At 33.5% G+C, this 22,330-nt stretch overlaps 1 protein-coding gene across 1 annotated transcript; it reads right to left on the reverse strand.

The window, feature by feature from the left end:
- Positions 1-6,729: 6,729 nt before the first annotated feature.
- Positions 6,730-17,345, reverse strand: LOC134710071 (cytochrome P450 2K6-like). The gene is made up of 8 exons (XM_063570246.1): positions 16,848-17,345; positions 14,137-14,371; positions 12,956-13,070; positions 12,222-12,390; positions 11,363-11,499; positions 9,194-9,290; positions 8,508-8,714; positions 6,730-7,018 (listed from the first exon to the last, which is right to left on the reverse strand). The coding sequence occupies exons 1-8, from the start codon at positions 17,215-17,217 to the stop codon at positions 6,840-6,842; spliced, it is 1,509 nt and encodes a 502-aa protein (XP_063426316.1). The 5' UTR covers positions 17,218-17,345; the 3' UTR covers positions 6,730-6,839.
- Positions 17,346-22,330: the final 4,985 nt, after the last annotated feature.

Genomic DNA, 22,330 nt, shown 5'->3' on the forward strand with positions numbered 1-22,330 from the left:
AACGTGCCTAATATTAACCTAGGGAGAAAAGTATATGTTTGTTACACGGTTACACAAAGGATTTACCATGAACTCCGGATCTGGAACGTGCTCAATATTAACCTTTATTTAATGACATGTTTACTATAAGTGTTTTTAACGGCTTGAACGTGCTAAATATTAACCTGCTGATACACTTTGGTAGTGGACTGTTCGATAAACAAAAGATTTTTAAATATCTCTTAACCTACTCTGTATTTATCTTCAATTAAATAGGTTTCTTCTGCGATACATTGTTGTTCGTGATCGTTCAGATGTAAAGATTTTTAAACGGTATTTCTGTCTGAATATTATTATACCTGTCAGAAGACTAGTGGGTTTTCTAAAAGAAAAAAATGCAGAAAAAATGCAGACAAACGCGTGTATCTGGAAAAGTTTTACGGCCACAACCTGTTTAATAAAGATTAAATAAAATGCAAATGCGTTTGATGTACATAAGAAAGATAAACATTTTGTCTTTATGCCTGCAGAATGGAAGATGACAAAATTATAAGAAATTGGAAAGAGGTTCGAGAACCCCCGGACCCATTAGTAATAATTAAAATGAACTGTGCACGTATTGGTCGACATGAGGGACAATATATACACAACAGAAATTGATGAATATCAAGCTGTTATCACTGAGTGGACTGTATGAAACTCATCAATTTTATCATTTTCTACGAGACTACAACAAACTGCATAGTAAACCCCTATCTTAGATTTTAATTTTCTTAAACATTCACTGTATTGCTATGTTGATTGTCCAGGGAAATGCTATACATTTAAATGTTTCTAGGTACATGGGTTTGTATTCATGCAGAGTTGATTTTGAGGTGATAGCGCAGCGATTTTAACCAAAGGGTCAAATAACCATTCAAATTCATAAATCCATTAATAAGGGTACAAATTATGGTTATATGTGTATATATTAGTCAAATCATTATCAACACTAAATTAATCCCAAAGCACTTCTAAATCAAAACTCGATAGACTAAACATTAACAAACACATCTTGAAATACTTTGCAAACCATAAGCACATCTTCATTTTGTTAAGGTATAAGATACAATGTAGATACACGCCTCCGGGTGCGGGAATTTCTCGCTACATTGAAGACCTGTTGGTGACCTTCTGCTGTTGTTTTTTATTTGGTCGGGTTGTTGTCTCTTTGACACATTCCCCATTTCCATTCTCAATTTTAGTGATATATTATTTATGTTATATCTTCTTTGTAAAGCAAACATGAAAAAAGAAGATGAGTAATGACTGTCAACACGACAACTATCCACAAAAGACTAAAATGACACAGACATTAAGAACTATAAGTCACCGTACGGCCTTCAACAATGAGCAAAGCCCATACCGCATATTAGTCTATAAAGCCTATATGTAGCGAATTCAAAAACGTTAATGTTTTTTAATATAAGCTTTTAAAATATGTTCGTTACATTATAGGATTTATCATGAAATCCGGATGTTTAACGAATTAAATATTAACCTTTATTTAATGACATCATAGTATGTATTGCTTGTTTTAACGACTTGAATGTGCTCAATTTTATCCTGCTTAAACATTTTTGTAGTGAATTGTTCGTTATGCAAAAGCTTTTGAATTGTCTCTTTACATGATTTTATGTATTTGGTCCGAGACCACAATTATTTCGTAGTGCATTTCTTTTAGAACAAAAATGAAAATTTAAAAAATCCCACCTGCGCTTTCTCAATGAAATTTTTACAGTGTGTTGTATTACTTTTGGGACAAATTATATCAAAATTGTAGAAAAATTCATCAGCTCTAACTCAAAATATAGACACTTTTATGTTAAGGACGTCTTGAAATCTTTTGACAGCTTCCGAAAGTATGGCTTCTTTTATTTATTTTTTCAGGGGCTATATTTGGAATAATTTGTGCCATTTTAGCCGTAATAGCAATCTCTATCACTTGTATATGTGCCTGTATGAAACATAGTGGCCGTCGAGATTCCGTGATACAACCGAGGACAGTTGTTATGGACAACAGTTAGTACCATAACAAGTGGTGTGGTGTGGGAACAGACTAATCCGATTATTCTTGTTAATTCGCCTTTTCAGAATTTGATGCATTTTGAGTAATATTTTTAAAAGCGTACGATAACATAGGTTTATTACATGAATATTTGGGAATATTTTCCCGAGTAAAGTTTTATATTGCACGAGCATGCGAGTGGCAATATATGTTCTACGAGTGACAATATTCCCCGATAATCATGCAATAATAAACCCTTTTATTGAATAGCAAAATAATATTTGAAAGAAAAAGTTGGTTTAAACTAAGATTTTTTCGTTGATGACGTCATGAATTTTGAGATTTATTGCGACATTATAATTCATTGCACGCTAAGTTTTGGCTACTTTCTGTATGAAATATTATATTGCTATACAATAACTAGAGGCTCTCAAGAGCCTGTGTCGTTCATCTGTTACTGTATTTACTGATGTCGATCATCTTGGTTAGTAGGTGGGGTCATTAGACACTTTTTTTTAAATAGATACCATAGTAATAATTGTCGCCACATTTAGTTTAATATGGCCCATAGTTTTAGAAAAGAAGATTTCAAGTTACAAAAATGACAAAAAGTTGTTCAAAATTGACTATAAAGGGCAATAACTCCTTAAGTGGTACTCTTACAATTTTTATCATGTTGACTTATTTGTAGATCTTACTTTACTGAACTAAATTGCTGTTTACAGTTTATCTCTATCTATAATAGTATTCAAGATAATAACAAAAAACTGCAAAATTTCCTTAAAATTACCAATTTTAGGGCAGCAACCCAACAACGAGTTGTGAGGTTCATCTGAAAATTTGTGAGGGGATAGATCTTATTCTGATTGACATTTAAATCTTGAAAGATTTGCCCTAAATGTCTTAGTTTTAAAGATATAAATCAAAAACTGCATTTTACCACTATGTTCTAATTTTAGCCTTGTCGGCCATTTTGTTTGGAAGGCGGTGTCATCGGACACATATTTTAAACTATATACCACAATAATAATTATGGCCAAGTTTGGTTTAATTTGGCCATGTAGTTTCAGAGAAGAAGATGTTTGTACTAGTTACAAAAACTGACGAAAATGTGTTAAAAATTGACTATAAAGGGCAATAACTCCTTAAGAGGTTGAATGAAAATTTTGGTCATGTTGACTTATTTGTAGGTTTTACTTTGCTGAACATTATTGCTGTTTACAGTTTATCTCTATCTATAATAGTATTCAAGATAATAACCAAAAACTGCAAAATTTCCTTTAAATAACCAATTCAGGAGCAGCAACCTAACAACGGGTAGTCAGATATATCTGAAAATTTCAAGGCAGATAGATCTTGACCTGATAAACAATTCAACCCCCATGTAAGATTTGCTATAAATGCTTTGGTTTTTGAGTTATAAGCCAAAAACTGCATTTTACCCCTATGTTCTATTTTTAGCCATGGCAGCCATCTTGGTTGGTTGGCCGGATCACCGGACACATTTTTTAAACTAGATACCCCAATGATGATTGTGGCCAAGTGTGGTTAAATTTGGCCCAGTAGTTTCAGAGGAGAAGATTTTTGTAAAAGTTTACGGACGACGGACGACGAACGACGGACGACGGACGACGGACGACGGACGCCAAGTGATGAGAAAAGCTCACTTTACCTTGCAGGTCAGGTGAGCTAAACAGCCATCTGATTTATTTTTTACAAATAACAGGTACAGGAATAAGTGTTTGCTTTACTAAAGTATGTACTGTTACAAATATATTTTTATTTATCATACTTATGCCAATGTTTTTGGTGGAGTTCGTGTTGTTAATGCTTTAGTTTCTATGTTGTGTCATGTGTACTTTTGTTTGTCTGTTTGTCCTTTTCATTTTTAGCCATGACGTTGTCAGTTTATTTTCGATTGCTGAGTTTGACTGTCCCTCTGGTATCTTTCGTCCCTCTTTTATGCCAATAACAGCAAATTTTTTAAAAGAAAACATTTGATATAGAGACAGTAGAACTCAATATGCAGAGTGTGGATAAACATTAGAAAATATCATACATTGTACCTTAAATCATGCATACAAGTTATCTAAACCAAAAACTAAAACAGAAAAGTCAGAAAAATAGTCTGTTTACATGTAGATACATATAAATATATGTGTGTCTTCAATATTTGCATATTTAAGATTAAAAATAGTGCTTTTAGATATGATATCACAAATTCAGGTTTGAGGCCAATTTAGGCTCTCCTAATAATACTCCTTTATTATTTTCGTTTAAAAATATTTTTATGAAAATTGTATTCGATTTTAGAAATTAAAAATTTTACCGAAGCTTTTTTATCATGGAAATGAGGATACATGGACATGTATGGTAATGGTTCAGTAAAATTCGTACCTGTCAACTTTTCAAATTTTTATTGTGGATTTTAAGTGCAAGATAAATAAATGAATAATGCTCCTCTTACATCGTATATTGTCACAAGTCTTTTGTAACCACTGTTTTGTTTGAATGAGTATGTTTTCTCTAAAATACATTTTTTACTCATTTGAATGTTTGTATTATATACAATGTCAAAGTTGGGTCAACATAAATCGTGATAGAAATTCCCTAAATAAATTGTGAAAATTTTTACTTTTAAAGATATTATTTGACTTTCTTAGATCTTAAATTTTGCATTAACCCCTCTCCTTAGTCATGCTTTGAATTTGTTTAGTTGACATGTTAAAGTTTATGAATTGTCAATTTAGGAAGAATCTCTTATCGTAAAATGATTGTTGGTATACATACAGTTGTATAAGCATTGGCACATTTCATTTCCATGGAGATTCATTACATGCAACTTCAGTCATGGCTCATTCTGACGTTGAATATTTGGCATAACTTACATGTGAAGGTATTTTAATCTCAACATTTGAATTTTACTATCAAAATAATAAAAAAGTAAGATATGTATCTGTGTAACCAGGTTATCTAATAGTGTTATAAAAACTTTGAAATTAATTTTTATGGTTGAAATGTCTTTCAAAAATTGTCTATTATTTCCTCGAGGGTATCACCGCCCCAGTAGTCAGCACTTCTGTGTTGACTCCTTTTATTCGTTAGATGTGTTTGATATTCTGACTTTGTTAAAGTTTTGTTTCTTATTTTGTTATTCTATAAAGGACTTTTCGTTTGCCATTGGTATTTTCTGTTATTTTATTTTTTTCCATTGAAAATTAGAAGATAAGAATGTGTTTCATTGAAGCAAATACATGTCATTCATCATTTGTTGGGGTGTGGGTTTTACTTCTAAGAACAAACTATTTTTGAACTTTTTCAAAAACAAACCATTTTTTGTTAAACACTGGGAAAGTTTTGTTTAACTAAATGTTAAAATTGAGAATAGAAATGGGGAATGTGTCAACGAGACATCAACCCGACTATAGAAAAGACAACAGCAGAAGGTCACCATCAGGTCTTCAATGTAGCGAGAAATTCCCGCACCCAGAGGCGTCCTTCAGCTGGCCCCTAAACTAATATAAACTAGTTCAGTGATAATGAACACCATACTAAACTCCGAATTGTACACAAGAAACTAAAATTAAATAAATACCAAATACAAGACTAACAAAGGCCAGAAGCTCCTGACTTGGGACAGGCGCAAAAATGTTGCGTGGTTAAACATGTTTATGAGATTGGAAACCCTACCCTTATACCTCTAGCCAATATAGAAAAGTAAACGCATAACAATACGTACATTAAAATTCAGTTCAAGAGAAGTCCGATAGTTATCAAAGGTACCAGGATTATAATATAGTACGCCAGACGCGCGTTTCGTCTACATAAGACTCATCAGTGACGCTCAAACAAAAATATTTATAAATCCAATCAAGTACAAAGTTGAAGAGCCTTGATGATCCAAAATTCCAAACAGTTGTGCCAAATACGGCTAAGGTTATCTTCGCCTGGGATAAGAAAATCCTTAGTTTTTCAAAAAGTTCAAAGTTTTGTATACAAGAAATTTATAAAAATGACCACATTATTGATATTCATGTCAACACCGAAGTGTTGACTACTGGGCTGGTGAAACCCTCGGGACGAAACGTCCACCAGCAGTGGCATCGACCCAGTGGTGTAAAAAGTTATCAAGGTACCAGGATTATAATTTAGTACGCCAGACTGAGTCTGAGTCCGAGTCTGATGTAAGAAGATGCAACCAAAGAAACTAAACAAAATGACAATAATACATAAATAACAACAGACTTCTAGCAGTTAACTGACATGACTGCTCCAGAGTTCAATTAAACTGGTTAAAATATTATGATTTCATCATATGAATTTTAAATGAGTTTAGTTCCGATGCAAATACCCTATAAGTGAATCAATATTAACGCCAATGTATGCAATCTTTATTGACCTAATAGCAGTATCGTAAATTTATCCCTTCTTAATAAGTCTATTTTAATTTTAATTGTTTTCTTTAATTTGAATTGACTTTCAAACAATCGAATGGTGTGATCGAAAACTGTGGATTCATTATTATTTGTTGTATTCCTATAATAGTTTTTTTTTTTGTGGGAACAGAGTAATTACGCATTGATCGTTTCTAAAAGCTTTGTTTGCAGAGATTGTCAAAGCCACGATATCAAATAACCACGAAAATGCGATTTGTCGTCAATCCACGAAAATTGATACCAACAAAAATAAATGTATCCAGTATATATAAACAAAATACTTTGTATTTAATGATACATAATAAGTTAAAATAATATGAGTTTACTGAATGTATTTTAAAATGATGTTTTGTTTGACTCGCAGACATAACGTCGATTTATCTCAGATCAGCTATAAGTCGGTATGGCGATGGTGTCGTCGTAATTCCGGTTATCCCTTCGAATGATAAAATATCATCTTGGTTGACTTTAGAGAATTCAAATCTATGTAGAAGGTTTGAAAAGATTAGAAACAACTCTGATCGTGCTAACGATTCTCCAGGGCAGATCCGTGGGCCTGAAATACAAAAAACGAAATCAGTTAGTGAGTAACGAAGAAGGCACTTATCATACGGGGTATATATCTCCCAATTGATAGGATATTCTCGTGCTAGCATTTCCTATCATGATTTTTTTTATAGAGAGTTGCTACTCACAAGGAAGTTACTAATCCAAGAGTTCCAAATGGTGAAGTTGAAATTATCAATTCGTAAATTTTACGGACGCCATCACGTGTTGGTTGACCGTTATGGAATAACCGTTTCACAAATGATATCGGATATGTTCCTTACGTCGTAACTACAATACCCTTCCCTCTCACGAATGTGACCTACCAAACTGGACTATTTACCGGATTTGTTATCACATAAGCAACACGACGGGTGCCACATGTGGATCAGGATATGCTTACCCTTCCGGAGCACCTGAGATCACCCCTAGTTTTTGGTGGGGTTCGTATTGTTTATTCTTTAGTTTTCTATGTTGTGTCATGTGTCTGTTTGTCTTTTGTGTTTTTAGCCATGGCGTTGTCAGTTTGTTTTAGATTTATGAGTTTGACTGTCTCTTTGGTGTCTTTCGTCCCTCTTTTATCAACGTTATGTCTTCGCAGTAACTTCGTTTTTGATAACCTTCATCATCATTTTTCATTTGAAAGTCAGAAGTGCATAAGTACAGCACAACGTTGTGTGCATATATGACAAAAAAATGTCCTTAACAGATATGCCAAATGCATTCAAGGTCAACTTTGTCTGAGGGAGTCGAAACTTTAGATTCTTAACAATCTCAAATGAACGGGAATTTGAAAGAAGCATATGACATTAACCATGTCTTAACAAAAGCACTAATTACAGACCTGATAATACCATCTCGAACTCAAAGTCTACCGGCAAAGGTATCGACTCAGTGCTAAAGATGGATTAACCTTCACCATGGGCTTACAACTCAATACATGACTGCCAAAATTGGATAAATACACTTTAACATTAGGAGCTACATATAAAGGACCCCTAAAAAAAACAACAACCAACAAATGACATAACAATTGGCAGATACTTGCACTTGCATTTCCTCGGAGTTCAGTATATTTGTGATTTTTTGTTTGCTAAACAAAACTTATATCATCATTGAACTAACAATCTTAAAACCAAGTACGTAGACATGTTAAACACGGCTCAAATAAGTACATCAATAAATTAACTACACCACTCCTAAAAATACCGTAAACATTTAGGTAATACGAGAGGGACGAAAGATACCAGAGGGAGAGTCAAACTCATAAAATATTGGCAATGAATGAATCACGTTTACTCTGGCCACTGAAGAATAAAAATGGCGTCAAAGTAGGATGACAATGAATACTGAGGCACAATGACATAATATTTTATTTAAGAAATACATAATTATATCTTTTTTTTAAATTCAATATACCCAAGACTTGCTTCTATGCTTTTCGAAAATCAATGTATATGTTTTAACTACAGTAACTATTTTTTATTTCATATACGTACCTAACGAAAAAGGTATCAAGTTTTCTTTGTTGATAATGTCATTGCTTTGATTGCGAAACCTCTCTGGATTAAACACCTTAGGGTCTCTCCAGATTGTTTCATCAAAATGTACAGAGATCAGGCTAGGTATAAGAATCGTATTTTTAGGTATTTTGTACCCATTGATTGTTGTATCACAAACTGCTACGTGAGGAATGGTGAAAATAGCTGTAAAAAGATAGAAGAAAATATACATGTTGAACAAACTCCACTGTACACAACGGCTAAACATAGCTGTAAAAGAGGAAAGCTAATATAGTAATGATATTTTTGTGTGAATATATTAAGCTTGTAGAGATTTAATCAAGTTTGTTTTTTTCATTCTGAAATTATTACACTGCTATAAAACAATGGATAACACATTTTTAAATCGTGATGGTAAGTGAGTAATAAGGCTACATGTAGGTGTTTTGTTGGCTTCTAAATTCTTACCTCTGTTATCAAAAGTAATTTAATTTGCGGTTAATTCTGTTTACCTTTTCTAAAATTTTGTATGCTGTTGTTATAGTTTAATCATATACATGTATGATTAACATGATTAACTATACATGTCAGCTCTACGACTCGGTTGACATTTCTAAGCTACCAATAATCAACCGATCAATCCTTTACTACTGATTCTGATAATTGAAACAGGACTTTGTTACCTGTATTTGACAGTCTTTGTATTTCCATCAAAGTAGCCTCGGTGTATGACAAATGACGTCTATCTGATAATCGAACCATTCTTCCTGGTCCTACTACCTACAAGTGAAAACAGTTTAATTTGTGAATTACTAATACTCAAAGTTATCACTTATATATCATTTATTTTAGTGATATAATAAGTATTTCCCCTTATCTAGCATCCGATCTCACGACACAATCGACCCTCACAAAACATTTTAATTTAAAGGACCCAATTCGATCCTTTAGCTAAGAGGTCCTACACTCACTTACCAAGCACAGGAGGTAACAAAATCTACTAGCTTATAGAGCGCATCTGAGTTATCAGGAACCCCTTCATCATATAGATCACTGGAAAAAAATATTGCCGATATTTGTGTATAATTGGATGGAAAAAACTTCAGGAAATTCTTCGAATTATAAGTTATTATTAGTTTTAAGATTATGGGGGAAAACATGGAGCACAATAGATAAAGACGAACAACATACGACAAAACAATAAAAGGAAAAAGGAAATCTGTGCATTAGGCCACACCAATTTGATTCCTTGTTCGACGGACCCGCCCGCACCTATTTTTTTCAAAACAGATTTTTTTTATTTTTATTATATTCCCGCATCCGGAAATGAAATCATGTCCATTTCCCGCACCGTTTTTTTGTAAATATTATAAAAAGATCGCAACATTTGTTTATAAAATCACAGTCTGGCCTTTATATAACGATTTTAAACCTATCAGTACCCCCACAACACTGTAAATAGCTGCGAGAATATTTGTTTGAGTGCTCCGATATAAATATATATCCGGAAATACCAGTACAGAACAAAACGTTAGTTTCTTTCCCCCTAACTTGTATTCCCTATAAAAAATGTTCGTTGTTAAAATAAAGTACAAAGAACTTCTGAAGGATTTGCCTTCAACTGCAATTATAATGTATGGTGACGATCATACCCGCTGCAGGTTTGTGCACCTGTCCAGGTTTATTCAAGGACCTGTCGTTCAGCCGTTATCGTTTGTTGATGTGGTTCATTGGTATTTTACCGTTTGGAAATATAAATTAGATCGTTGGTTTTCCTGTTCGAATTGTGTACAAAACTAAGTTGTGGTCCCTTAAAGGTTGCTGGTTGGTCGGGATAAAAGCTCTGTGCAAAAGGCCGTACTTTGACATATGTTTGTTATTATCAGGTTGGTAACAACCTTCCCTCAGACAAGGGGCCTTGAAGGGGTCATTTTACTGAAGTAGAAAAGAAAATAGAAATACTAAGGATTTGTATAGTGCTACTATACAAAACCTTTGACAACTTAGAATGTCTTACTCAAAAAGAGGAGAAATACATTATATTTAAACAACTTTTCTACAAGAGGGATGGGTTTTTGAATAATATTAAACTGTTAAAGTAAATGTGTTAACATGGTAAAAGTCCAGGAATATTACAAAATTCTTGGGCACGTTTTGACCATTTAATACCAAATATTATAGTTCTTTTGGGAAATATTAGCCCTTTTGTACTTAAAGTGTTTTTACTAAAAAAATATATTATAACTTATATAATGACCCCTCATAAAAGGGATATTCATAACATTAAGGGGTTGTTCTGAACCTGATTATGACTTGGATGGAGAATTGTCTCATTGTCAGTCACACATACATAGGCCAGATTTAATTATTCAATTATTTCTTGTTGAACAGCATGAACAGGGGAAAAATATTTCATAAATTAAAGAAATTTCAAGGTACAAGTGATAAATCAAGTTTTAATATAGTCAAAACCTACTATTTTATGTTTACAAAAAAAAATTATAATCGCTCGCCTCTAATTTTTAAGCTTCGCCTCAAAAATTTGCAAATTAAATATTTTTTTATTAAAATTTTCAAATCGCTCGCTCGCCCCAATTTTTGAAGTCCAAAAATCCGTAGAACAAGAAATTAAATTGGTGTGGCCTTATGAGTAAATAAATAAAAAAGCAACAAATACTGAGGATTACCTGACGGGAGCAAAGTTCCTATACGATCATAAAAGGTATAAAGGTGCAGATATGTAACGCCTTATTTCATACCAATAATAATCCAAATACATTTAACCAACTGTTTGTATATACAGAACTATGTATGTTTAGCAAAACATTCTTTTTATTATGTATTATGCTTGCCTTTGTAATTTCCTCTTGGCACCTCTTTTGCACATCCGGGTGTTGAATCATCCATTTGAATGACCAATCAAGCGTAGTTGAAGTCGTGTCAGTTCCAGCAGCAAACAAGTCCATAATTGATGCTAACAACGCCGCCGCTGCAATCAAAGAAAATGCATACAATCCAAGACATGATACTAAACAACAAGAAAGCCATGTTTTGTCTACATAAGACTCATCAGTGATGAACAGATAAAAAGTATTAGAAAACTAGACAAGTTAAAGTTAAAGAACATAGAATTCTAAAATTCCAATAAGTTGTGCCAAATACGGCTCAGGTAACATATGCCTGTGATCAAGAATGGTACGATTTCTGATCATATTTTCTCACAAAAATAGCATTTTGTCAATGTGGAGAAATGTTGTATCTCGTATGCGAGCGGATGGAAATTTGTCCCACTGCTTTGTGATACACCCCATGATTGAAACACAATATGGGTCTACTACCGAACACTTATATGCCGCATCGTAGTCAAAAGGATTGCGAGTATTTCCATTATCCGTGTTTGAAACGAAATATCAACACGCCATTGGTAGAATTCCTAATGTTGGGAACGGTGTAAGCCAGTCACATTGATTAGTGGACACTTTTGAAAAACTTACCTTGAATATTTTGGATTCTGGAACGGGGAATTAGTCACCAATCACAGAAACGGAAGAACATGTTTATCACATATTATGTCACTGATGAGTCTTATGTAGACGAAACGCGCGTCTGGCGTACTAAATTATAATCCTGGTACCTTTGATAACTATTATCTTCATTTGGGTTTACGATATCTTGTTTGGTGTTATGATTAAGAGTTATCTTTAAACTTACGATTCAAAGCAGACGTTCGTTCACTCTCCTCTTTTTCGGCTTCTACATACATATCTATAAAATCTCGAATGTGTTCAGGGTCAAATGTCTCCCGGTGTTCGGTTATGTGTTTTTCAATATACTTTTTAAGAGTAGAAAAGCCATCTCTCCTTATCTTAAGATTGTCTTTCTGAAATGATGAAAAACAATATAAATACTAAATGTATATAACATGCATATGATGAATCGTCAATGAACACATACACAATTCTCAATTTTATTACAGGGGTAGGAATTAATGCCCTTTAACGTTAAGGGTAAAATTTCAAAGTGTATTATTTATCTTCCTGCACCAAAAATTACTGTAAACGTCGTTAAACTAGTTTTATTTTATCGTTATTTGTTGTACACCGCCTTAAACCTTCATACAAAATGACAACACTTACTGTTATGGATCTATTGTTACCTTGTCACTTTGTGTGTGTGAAACTTGGATAGCAATTTTATAACAATCTTACTATGCTCTTTAACTTTTTATTTAATTGGCTTTATAACTTTTTATATGAGCGTCATTGATGAGTCTAATGTAGACGAAATGCGCGTCTGGCGTACTAAGTTATAATCCTGGTACCTTCGATAACTATTACTATTTATCTTAATGTTGAACCAACCTCTTACGTCTGAAAATTGTTTCTTTACCTATCATAGCAATGGGAAATATATTAAATACAGTTATGTGTAAAAATAAACAGTACCATTATCAAATTCAGAACCGGAAATATTCCCGACGCTGATAAAGCACCAGGACCTGAAAATATGTTGTCCATTGTCTTGATGAGTTGTTGGAGTGATTCGTTGTCATGTTTGTATCTGAAATTATGCAAAATACAAATTTTATCATATCATGTCATTTTTTATATCAGCCCCTTATAAGACCATCCATTGTTGATTGGTCTGTATGCATTATATAGATTTGAAATTGATTGTTAAGAAAATACGGTTTCTAATTATTAATGACCTGAACCTCACTTTCAAAAAATATAAGCATGGCCGAAAGTTACATCATACATCTGATATTGTGACTCGCAACTTATATTGTGACTCGCAACTTATATTGTGGCTCGCAACTTATATTGTGACTCGCAACTTATATTGTGACTCGCAACTGTTATTGTGACTCGCAACTGTTATTGTGACTCGCAACTGATATTGTGACTCGCAACTGTTATTGTGACTCGCAACTGATATTGTTACTCGCAACTGATATTGTGACTCGCAACTGATATTGTTACTCGCAACTGATATTGTTACTCGCAACTTATATTGTGACTCGCAACTGATATTGTTACTTGCAACTGTTATTGTGACTCACAACTGATATTATGACTCGCAACTTATATTGTGACTCGCAACTGATATTGTTACTCGCAACTGATATTGTGACTCGCAACTGTTATTGTGACTCACAACTGATATTGTGACTCGCAACTTATATTGTGACTCGCGACTGATATTGTGACTCGCAACTTATATTGTGACTCGCAACTGTTATTGTGACTCGCAACTGATATTGTGACTCGCAACTTATATTGTGACTCGCGACTGATATTGTGACTCGCAACTTATATTGTGACTCGCAACTGTTATTGTGACTCGCAACTGATATTGTGACTCGCAACTTATATTGTGACTCGCAACTGTTATTGTGACTCGCAACTGATATTGTGAATCGCAATTGTTATTGTGAATCGCAATTGTTATTGTGACTCGCAACTGATATTGTGAATCGCAATTGTTATTGTGAATCGCAATTGTTATTGTGACTCGCAACTGATATTGTTACTCGCAACTGTTATTGTGACTCGCAACTGATATTGTTACTCGCAACTGATATTGTGACTCGCAACTGATAGTGTATGATGTAAACAGAACTAACCTGTATCCGAATATAAGACTATGTATAACATTGCAGCTAGCCTTTGTCATCATTTCCTTTAAATTGGATATCTCTACTCCCTTCATTTTTTCCAGATCGTCTGCAACATTCTGCATTTCTTCCAAGATCTTTTCTTCCAGCGAGGATTTTCCCACACCAAAATCTCGCATTGCTTGTAATGAGAATCGTCTTCTTCCTTTCCAGTCATCTCCATTAGCAAACACAATCCCACTTCCTACAGAAACCAAATAATTCTCCATTAGCAAACACAATCCCACTTCCTACAGAAACCAAATAATTATCCATTAGCAAACACAATCCCACTTCCTACAGAAACCAAATAATTTTCCATTAGCAAACACAATCCCACTTCCTACAGAAACCAAATAGTTCTCCATTAGCAAACATAATCCCACTTCCTACATAAACCAAATAATTCTCCATTAGCAAACACAATCCCACTTCCTACAGAAACCAAATAATTCTCCATTAGCAAACACAATCCCACTTCCTACAGAAACCAAATAATTCTCCATTAGCAAACACAATCCCACTTCCTACAGAAACCAAATAATTCTCCATTAGCAAACACAATCCCACTTCCTACAGAAACCAAAAAGTTCTCCATTAGCAAACACAATCCCACTTCCTGCAAAACCCCCACAATTCTCTATTAGCAAACACAATCCAACTTCCTGCAAAACCCCACTAATTCTCAATTACATGCGCAATCCTACTTCCTACATAAACCCAATAATTCTCCATCAGAAAACACAATCCCACTACCTAGTTGTCCCAATAACAACCTTAATTCCTACATACTCATACTTGAACATAATCAAGTCTGGCGTCTGAAACTAAATATTAAATTTTGAAACAAATGCCTTTTCAAACTTGATATCTAAAACTTAAGTATGTGATCTCCTAAGAAGAAAGTCTACAAAAAACCTTATTCAAAGTTTGCCTTCATCTGCAAAATGCGTTCTCCATAACACCATTTTGGTCCCCAAAATACTTATATTAATAGGCAAAGAACCAGGGATTATCAAGCTAACTAAAATATTACTTCTAGATATCAACTTTAAAAATTATATGTGGTAAATGAATTTACGGTTTCACTTGTAATAGAAAGGTTCATAAAGAGAAACATGGTGCATGAGTTTAAAGTTTCACTAGTACGGTCATTAATAGAAAATTACATAAAATATATAAAACAATATTAATATACACGCGTTGCTTTATTGATTGTTTTAGTATTTTTCAGAATAAACGGACAAAACACAATGCAGTAAAAAAATAACTCTCTTTATGACACTGATTAGTTGATGTGTTTGTAAAGGTAAATTAGTCGCTTAATAAGACTACATACATCCGCAAAAGTTTCAAAAGAAAAAAAAAAAATAATCGATAATTGTTAGTATTGCTAATTCGTCACACCCTGGTTATTTCATGCCTATTATTGTTTTACGCACTTGTAAGCATTTGTTTAGTCAGTTATGGTCAGTTATTCTGTTACATTGTGTATTATGTACTTCGTGTTTCGATGTTTACGCCGGCTAGTTTCACACTAGTTTAGTAAGTCCCTTAAATTATCATTCAAAGGTTCTTCACACTAGTATAAAGATACTGATACTGTAACAATAAATGTGTTATGAATCAAATCAAATCAAATATATTTTATTGTCAATTAATGACGCCCATTACAGGCGGAATAATCACAAGTTAAATTTGGTACAATGATTACAAAATGATTACAATTATTTGAATACAATTAAATCAATGATTACAACTAAAAGACAAGAAAGACACACTAATGTGTATTCATAAAATGTATCATGTTTCAACTTGACAAATACAGTGATCCTAAGAAAATGAATATAGGAAACTAAATTTAAATATTCTGGTTTTTCCCCTGGTGCTTTCATGATCCTACATTTAGAATGAGAAGCTTTATAAATATCTAAATTTCTAAATTATGCCTCTGTCTTTTTACAGTAAAATATATAAACTCACTAAGTTTCTAATAGTTGTTTTCGAACAACATTTAAATTATTAATTAAATTGCTTACTTGATTAAAAATGTGACTGTCTTCATTGGACATTAGCCAAATAAATTGTGATTGATAGTCTTAATTGTGAAAGTTTTTGTAACTTTTAACTATGTTGGAAATAATGGCAACTCTCTCACTTTCCAAAGGTACAGTATGTGGAAATTCGAATCAAATAATATATTGATTCAAACATAGATTTAATTAAGAACAGTATGTACATTGTTAGAATAGAATCGTATTTCAGTCACCAAGGTAATAGATGAATAACGCCTTAATTCACGAAACCTTGATTTATTAAATGTGTATCATTCGATTCGAATGCCATCAAAGCGACCAGAGTCAAATTTCGACGAGTAATGTATCTAGAGCGTTAACAAATGAACGATCATATTCTGGGTCGAATTTTAATATCCGAACTTTTTTCAAAAATTTCATAAAAAAGGTAAAAAAGTATATCAAAGCCAGTCAACGAATCTGCGCTTCACATATTAACAAAAAAAAATATATGATATTTTCTTAATTGTAATTGATTTTCAAAGGTTTGTTCTACGTTACAACAAATTTTAAAACTCAATAAATTAAACCCTTTCTGTATTTGAAATAACTTGAAAAATATATTTTGAATTCATGCATACGTTAATATAATTGTTTAAGATGTACCTCCTATTACTTTCCGAGCTAATTTGACTCCTGGTATAAAGGTGGGTCTGTCTATGAATTCCTTTCCTCGTTTCTGCAAAACATCTAGCACATGTTTATGACCCTGTACAATCACGATCTGGTATGGTCCTAAAAACATTCGAAATATTGGTCCATACTTCCTCGTCATGTCCTCCACAAACTTGGCCCTCTTTGGGGAACTATTAAACTGACTTACAAGGAGAATATTTCCGAAAATAGGCCATGCTCGTGGTCCTGGGATATCCGATTTTGGACATGTCATCCATAAAACTGTCGCAAGAAATATTATCAGAAATATAAATATAGCTGTAAGATCGATTCCTTCTAAATAAGAATAAGCGATATCCATTGAAAATAAGAAGCAGATACGCAAATATAAATAATATACTGGCAGTGAATACTTATCTAATCTGAATAGTGCCTATGTTATGAATTCAATAATGTTAACGTGCTTAATATTAACCTAGGGAGAAAATTATATGTTTGTTACACGGTTACACAAAGGATTTACCATGAACTCCGAATCTGGAACGTGCTCAATATTAACCTTTATTTAATGACATGTTTACTTAAGTGTTTTTAACGGCTTGAACGTGCTAAATATTAACCTGCTTATAAACTTTGGTAGTGGATTGTTCGATATACAAAAGATTTTTAAATATCTCTAAACATACCATGTTTTTATCTTCAATTAAATATGTTTCTACTGTGATACATTTTTGTTCGTGATCGTTCAGATGTAACGATTTTTAAACGGTATTTCTGTCTGAATATCATTACCTGTCAGACGACTAGTGGGTTTACTTTTAAAAAAAAAATACAGACAAACGTGTGTATCTGTAAAAGTTTTACGGTCACAGCCTGTCGAAGATAAATAAAATTCAAATGCGTTTAATGTACATAAGAAAAATAAAAACTGAAACGCGATTTTGCAAAACATTTTGTTTTTGTGCCTACCATGCCTACATAAGGGACGGTGCCAAAATTATAAGAAATTGGAAAAAGGTTCGAGAACTCCCATATATATATATATATATATATATACAACTCGTCTAAACATCAACCCAACAATGTTAGATCTGTAAATTTGCTTTCGCAAATTTTTGGTTCTTCCCTCGCCGGGATTCGAACCCATGCTACTGTGATATCGTGACACCAAATCGCCTGCACTGCAGCCGTCCCGCTAGACCACACGACCACCTGGGCTCTCAAAAAAAGAGCTTTCGGTGGCCATATGTTACCTTTCCACGTCAGTTTTAATCTAGCGGCGTACTACAGTACATGATATATAAGGCATGAAGATGTTATTGTTACAGATCAGCTAAATTATCTATAGTAAAGGATCCTACAAATTAATGTAAGATACAGTCACAGAAAATAATATCATGTACTGTAGTACGCCGCTAGATTAAAACTGACGTGGAAAGGTAACATATGGCCACCGAAAGCTCTTTTTTTGAGAGCCCAGGTGGTCGTGTGGTCTAGCGGGACGGCTGCAGTGCAGGCGATTTGGTGTCACGATATCACAGTAGCATGGGTTCGAATCCCGGCGAGGGAAGAACCAAAAATTTGCGAAAACAAATTTACAGATCCAACATTGTTGGGTTGATGTTTAGACGAGTTGTATATACATTATGTACACAGCCATGTATCACCATCATTGATGGCGATCCGATGGATACATCTGTTGTAGGGTTGTCACTGACTCAGACGTACTTATATATATATATATATATACAACTCGTCTAAACATCAACCCAACAATGTTAGATCTGTAAATTTGCTTTCGCAAATTTTTGGTTCTTCCCTCGCCGGGATTCGAACCCATGCTACTGTGATATCGTGACACCAAATCGCCTGCACTGCAGCCGTCCCGCTAGACCACACGACCACCTGGGCTCTCAAAAAAAGAGCTTTCGGTGGCCATATGTTACCTTTCCACGTCAGTTTTAATCTAGCGGCGTACTACAGTACATGATATATAAGGCATGAAGATGTATATATATATATCTTTATTTTGACAAACCTTCGCAATACAATGGTACACAGAATTTACATGTAATAAATAGCACATTTATAAATCACAGTTAACATAATATGTACACTATAAATTTACAAATACATGTATAAGTTGAATTTAGCCAGGAGAACACACACATGAATTAATATGCCTTATGAATGTACATATAGCTTTTTTAAATATGATTGTTTTGCCATATTCATCACTTCCTTAAATTTAATTATATTTGGATAATCAATATACTTTTTAGCGATATACTTTTGTCTTTCTATAGCCATAAATTTACACTTCATTACATAGAGAACTCCCCGGGCCCATTGGTAATATATATACCCAACAGTAATTGATGAATATCAAGCTGTTGTCACTAAGTGGACTATTTTAAGTGAAAGTCAACTCTATCTTAATTTTATCATTTTCTACGGGACTGCAACAAACTGCTTAGTTAACCCCCATTTTAGATTTTAATTTGCTAAAACATTCACTGTATTGCTATGTTGATTTTCCAGGGAAATGCTATACATTTAAATGTTTCTAGGTACATGGGTTTGTATGCATGCAGAGTTAATTTTGAGGTGATAGCGCAGCGATTTTAACCAAAGGGTCAAAGAACCATTCAAATTCTTAAATCCATTAACAAGGGTACAAATTATGGGTATATATAAGTCAAATCATTATCAACACTAAATTAATCCCAAAGCACTTCTAAATCAAAACTCGATAGACTAAACATTAACAAACACATCGTTATAAGGAAATACTTTGCAAACTATAAGCACATCTTCATTTTATTAAGTTATAAGATACAATGTAGATATATGCAGTGATATATCATTTATTTTATATCTTCTTTGTAAAGCATATATAAAAAAGAAGATGAGGTATGACTGCCAACGAGACAACTATCCACAAAAGACCAAAATGACACAGACATTAACAACTATATGTTTAGGTCACCGTTCGGCATTCAACAATGAGCAAAGCCCATACCGCATATTACTCTATAAAGCCTATATGAAGCGTATTTAAAAACGTTAACTTTTTTTTTTAATATAAGCTTTTAAAATATATTCGTTACATTATAGGATTTATCACGAAATCCGGATGTGTAACGAGCTCAGGGTTAACCTTGATTTAAAGACATCCTAGTATGTATTGCTTGTTTTAACGACTTGAATGTGCTCAATGTTATCCTGCTTAAGCATTTTTGTAGTGGATTGTTCGTTATGCAAAAGATTTTGAATTGTCTCTTTAAATTATTTTATGTATTTGGTCCGAGACCACAATTATTTCGTAGTGCATTTTTTTTAGAACATATATGAAAATTTTAAAAAATCCATGCGCTTTCTCAATGAAATTTTTAGTGTGTTGTATTACTTTGGGACAAATTATATCAAAATTATAGAAAAAGTCATCGGCTCTAACTCAAAATATGGACAATTTTATGTTAAGGGCGTCTTGAAATCTTTTGACAGCTTCCGGAGGTATGGCTTCTTTTATATTTGGAATAATTTGTGCCATTTTAGTCGTAATATCAATCTCTATCAACTGTGTATGCGCCTGTATGAAACATAGTGGCAGTCGAGGTTCCGTGATGCAACCGAGGACAGTTGTTATGGACAACAGTTAGTACCATAACAAGTGTCGTGGTGTGGGAACAGACTAATCCGATTATTCTTGTTAATTCGCCTTTTCAGAATTTGATGCATTTTGAGTAATATTTTAAAAAGCGTACGATAACATAGGTTTATTGCATGAATATTTGGGAATATTTTCCCGAGTAAAGTTTTATATTGCACGAGCATGCGAGTGGCAATATATGTTCTACGAGGGACAATATTCCCCGATAATCATGCAATAACCCTTTTATTGAATAGCAAAATAATATTTGAAAGAAAAAGTTGGTTTAAAATAAGATTTTTTCGTTGATGACGTCATGAATTTTGAGATTTATTGCGACATTAGAATTCATTGCACGCTAAGTTTTGGCTACTTTCTGTATGAAATATTATATGCTATACAATAAAAAGCCATTACAAATAACAGGTACAGGAATAAGTGTTTGCTTTACTAAAGTTTGTACTGTTACAAGTAAAATATCATGGTACCCCGATTCCATGTGGAGCAAGCAGTAAGGTGGATATTTCTTTTTGCGCACAAGTTCAATTTAATGTCCTCTTTGCAGTTCGAGTTTCAACTATGTCGATTTCGTAAACAAAGAACACTGATTTGAAATTTAACTAATAAAGTTTCAAGTTTCGGGTGTAGGATCAAAACAATATAGTTACACATACAAAGAAAAAGAAAAAATCTATTTGTATTCGCTACAAAACAGGAAAAATGCGAGGCGAGCCTTGCTTTTCGTTCTGTTTCTAAAGCTTTTACAAACAATGCATTTACCCATTTCGCTTATGTAATGGTGAAGAAGGTGAAAAGGTTAGAAATGCAATATTTGATTTGGTATGTTTCATGTAAGCTCTTTTTTTGTCCCTATATATGGTGTCGTGTACAGAGCACTGCGTATAATAAACTGGGGAGAGGTTGTATAATTCGCAATGATACATCTAACGACCAGTGATCATATGACTTAGATGTAGGCAACTATAGGTCACTTCCGGTCTTCAACAGTCTCAGGCAAAAACAAATACAAAACAATACAAATGAGAGAAAACTTATAAACGAGAAGTAACTTTATAGGGGTAGAAAAGTACTTGCTTGCACCGAGTTTGCCTGTATTTTGCTACATTTGCTGTCGTTAATATTTGATTAAACTCTTATAATGTTCACTTAATTGTACATTTAATTAAAATAGAATTGAGAATGGAAATGGGGAATGTGTCAAAGAGACAACAACCCGACGAAATAAAAAAAACAACAGCAGAAGGTCACCAACAGGTCTTCAATGTAGCGAGAAATTCCCGCACCCGGGGGCGTCCTTCAGCTGGCCCCTAAACAAATATATACTAGTTCAGTGATAATGAACGCCATACTAATTTCCAAATTGTACACAAGAAACTAAAATTAAAATAATACAAGACTACCAAAGGCAAGAGGCTCCTGACTTGGGACAGGCGCAAAAATGCGGCGGGGTTAAACATGTTTGTGAGATCTCAACCCTCCCCCTATACCTCTAACCAATGTAGAAAAGTAAACGCATAACAATACGCACATTAAAATTCAGTTCAAGAGAAGTCCGAGTCTGATGTCAGAAGATGTAACCAAAGAAAATAAACAAAATGTCAATAATACATAAATAACAACAGACTACTAGCAGCTAACTGACATGCCAGCTCCAGACTTCAATTAAACTGACTGAAAGATTATGATTTCATCATATGAACATCAGGCACAATCCTTCATACCATCATATAATAATTTAATGTAAAAATCTGCTTCGACATCGTCTGTATTATAAACCATGCAATTATATACATTGTAGTAC

This window comes from Mytilus trossulus, chromosome 3 (assembly GCF_036588685.1).
Source record: "Mytilus trossulus isolate FHL-02 chromosome 3, PNRI_Mtr1.1.1.hap1, whole genome shotgun sequence".
Classification (NCBI taxonomy): domain Eukaryota; kingdom Metazoa; phylum Mollusca; class Bivalvia; order Mytilida; family Mytilidae; genus Mytilus; species Mytilus trossulus.

Bases quoted from the DNA above. Each gene is read 5' to 3' on its own strand.
- LOC134710071 (XM_063570246.1), bottom strand. From the start codon at position 17,217: ATGGATATCGCTTATTCTTATTTAGAAGGAATCGATCTTACAGCTATA. The intron at 12,391-12,955 runs GTACTGTTTATT...TCATCATTTCAG, and splicing joins CGGTTCTGAATTTGATAATG to AAAGACAATCTTAAGATAAG. The intron at 9,291-11,362 runs GCAAGCATAATA...TTTCACTTGTAG, and splicing joins GCCAAGAGGAAATTACAAAG to GTAGTAGGACCAGGAAGAAT.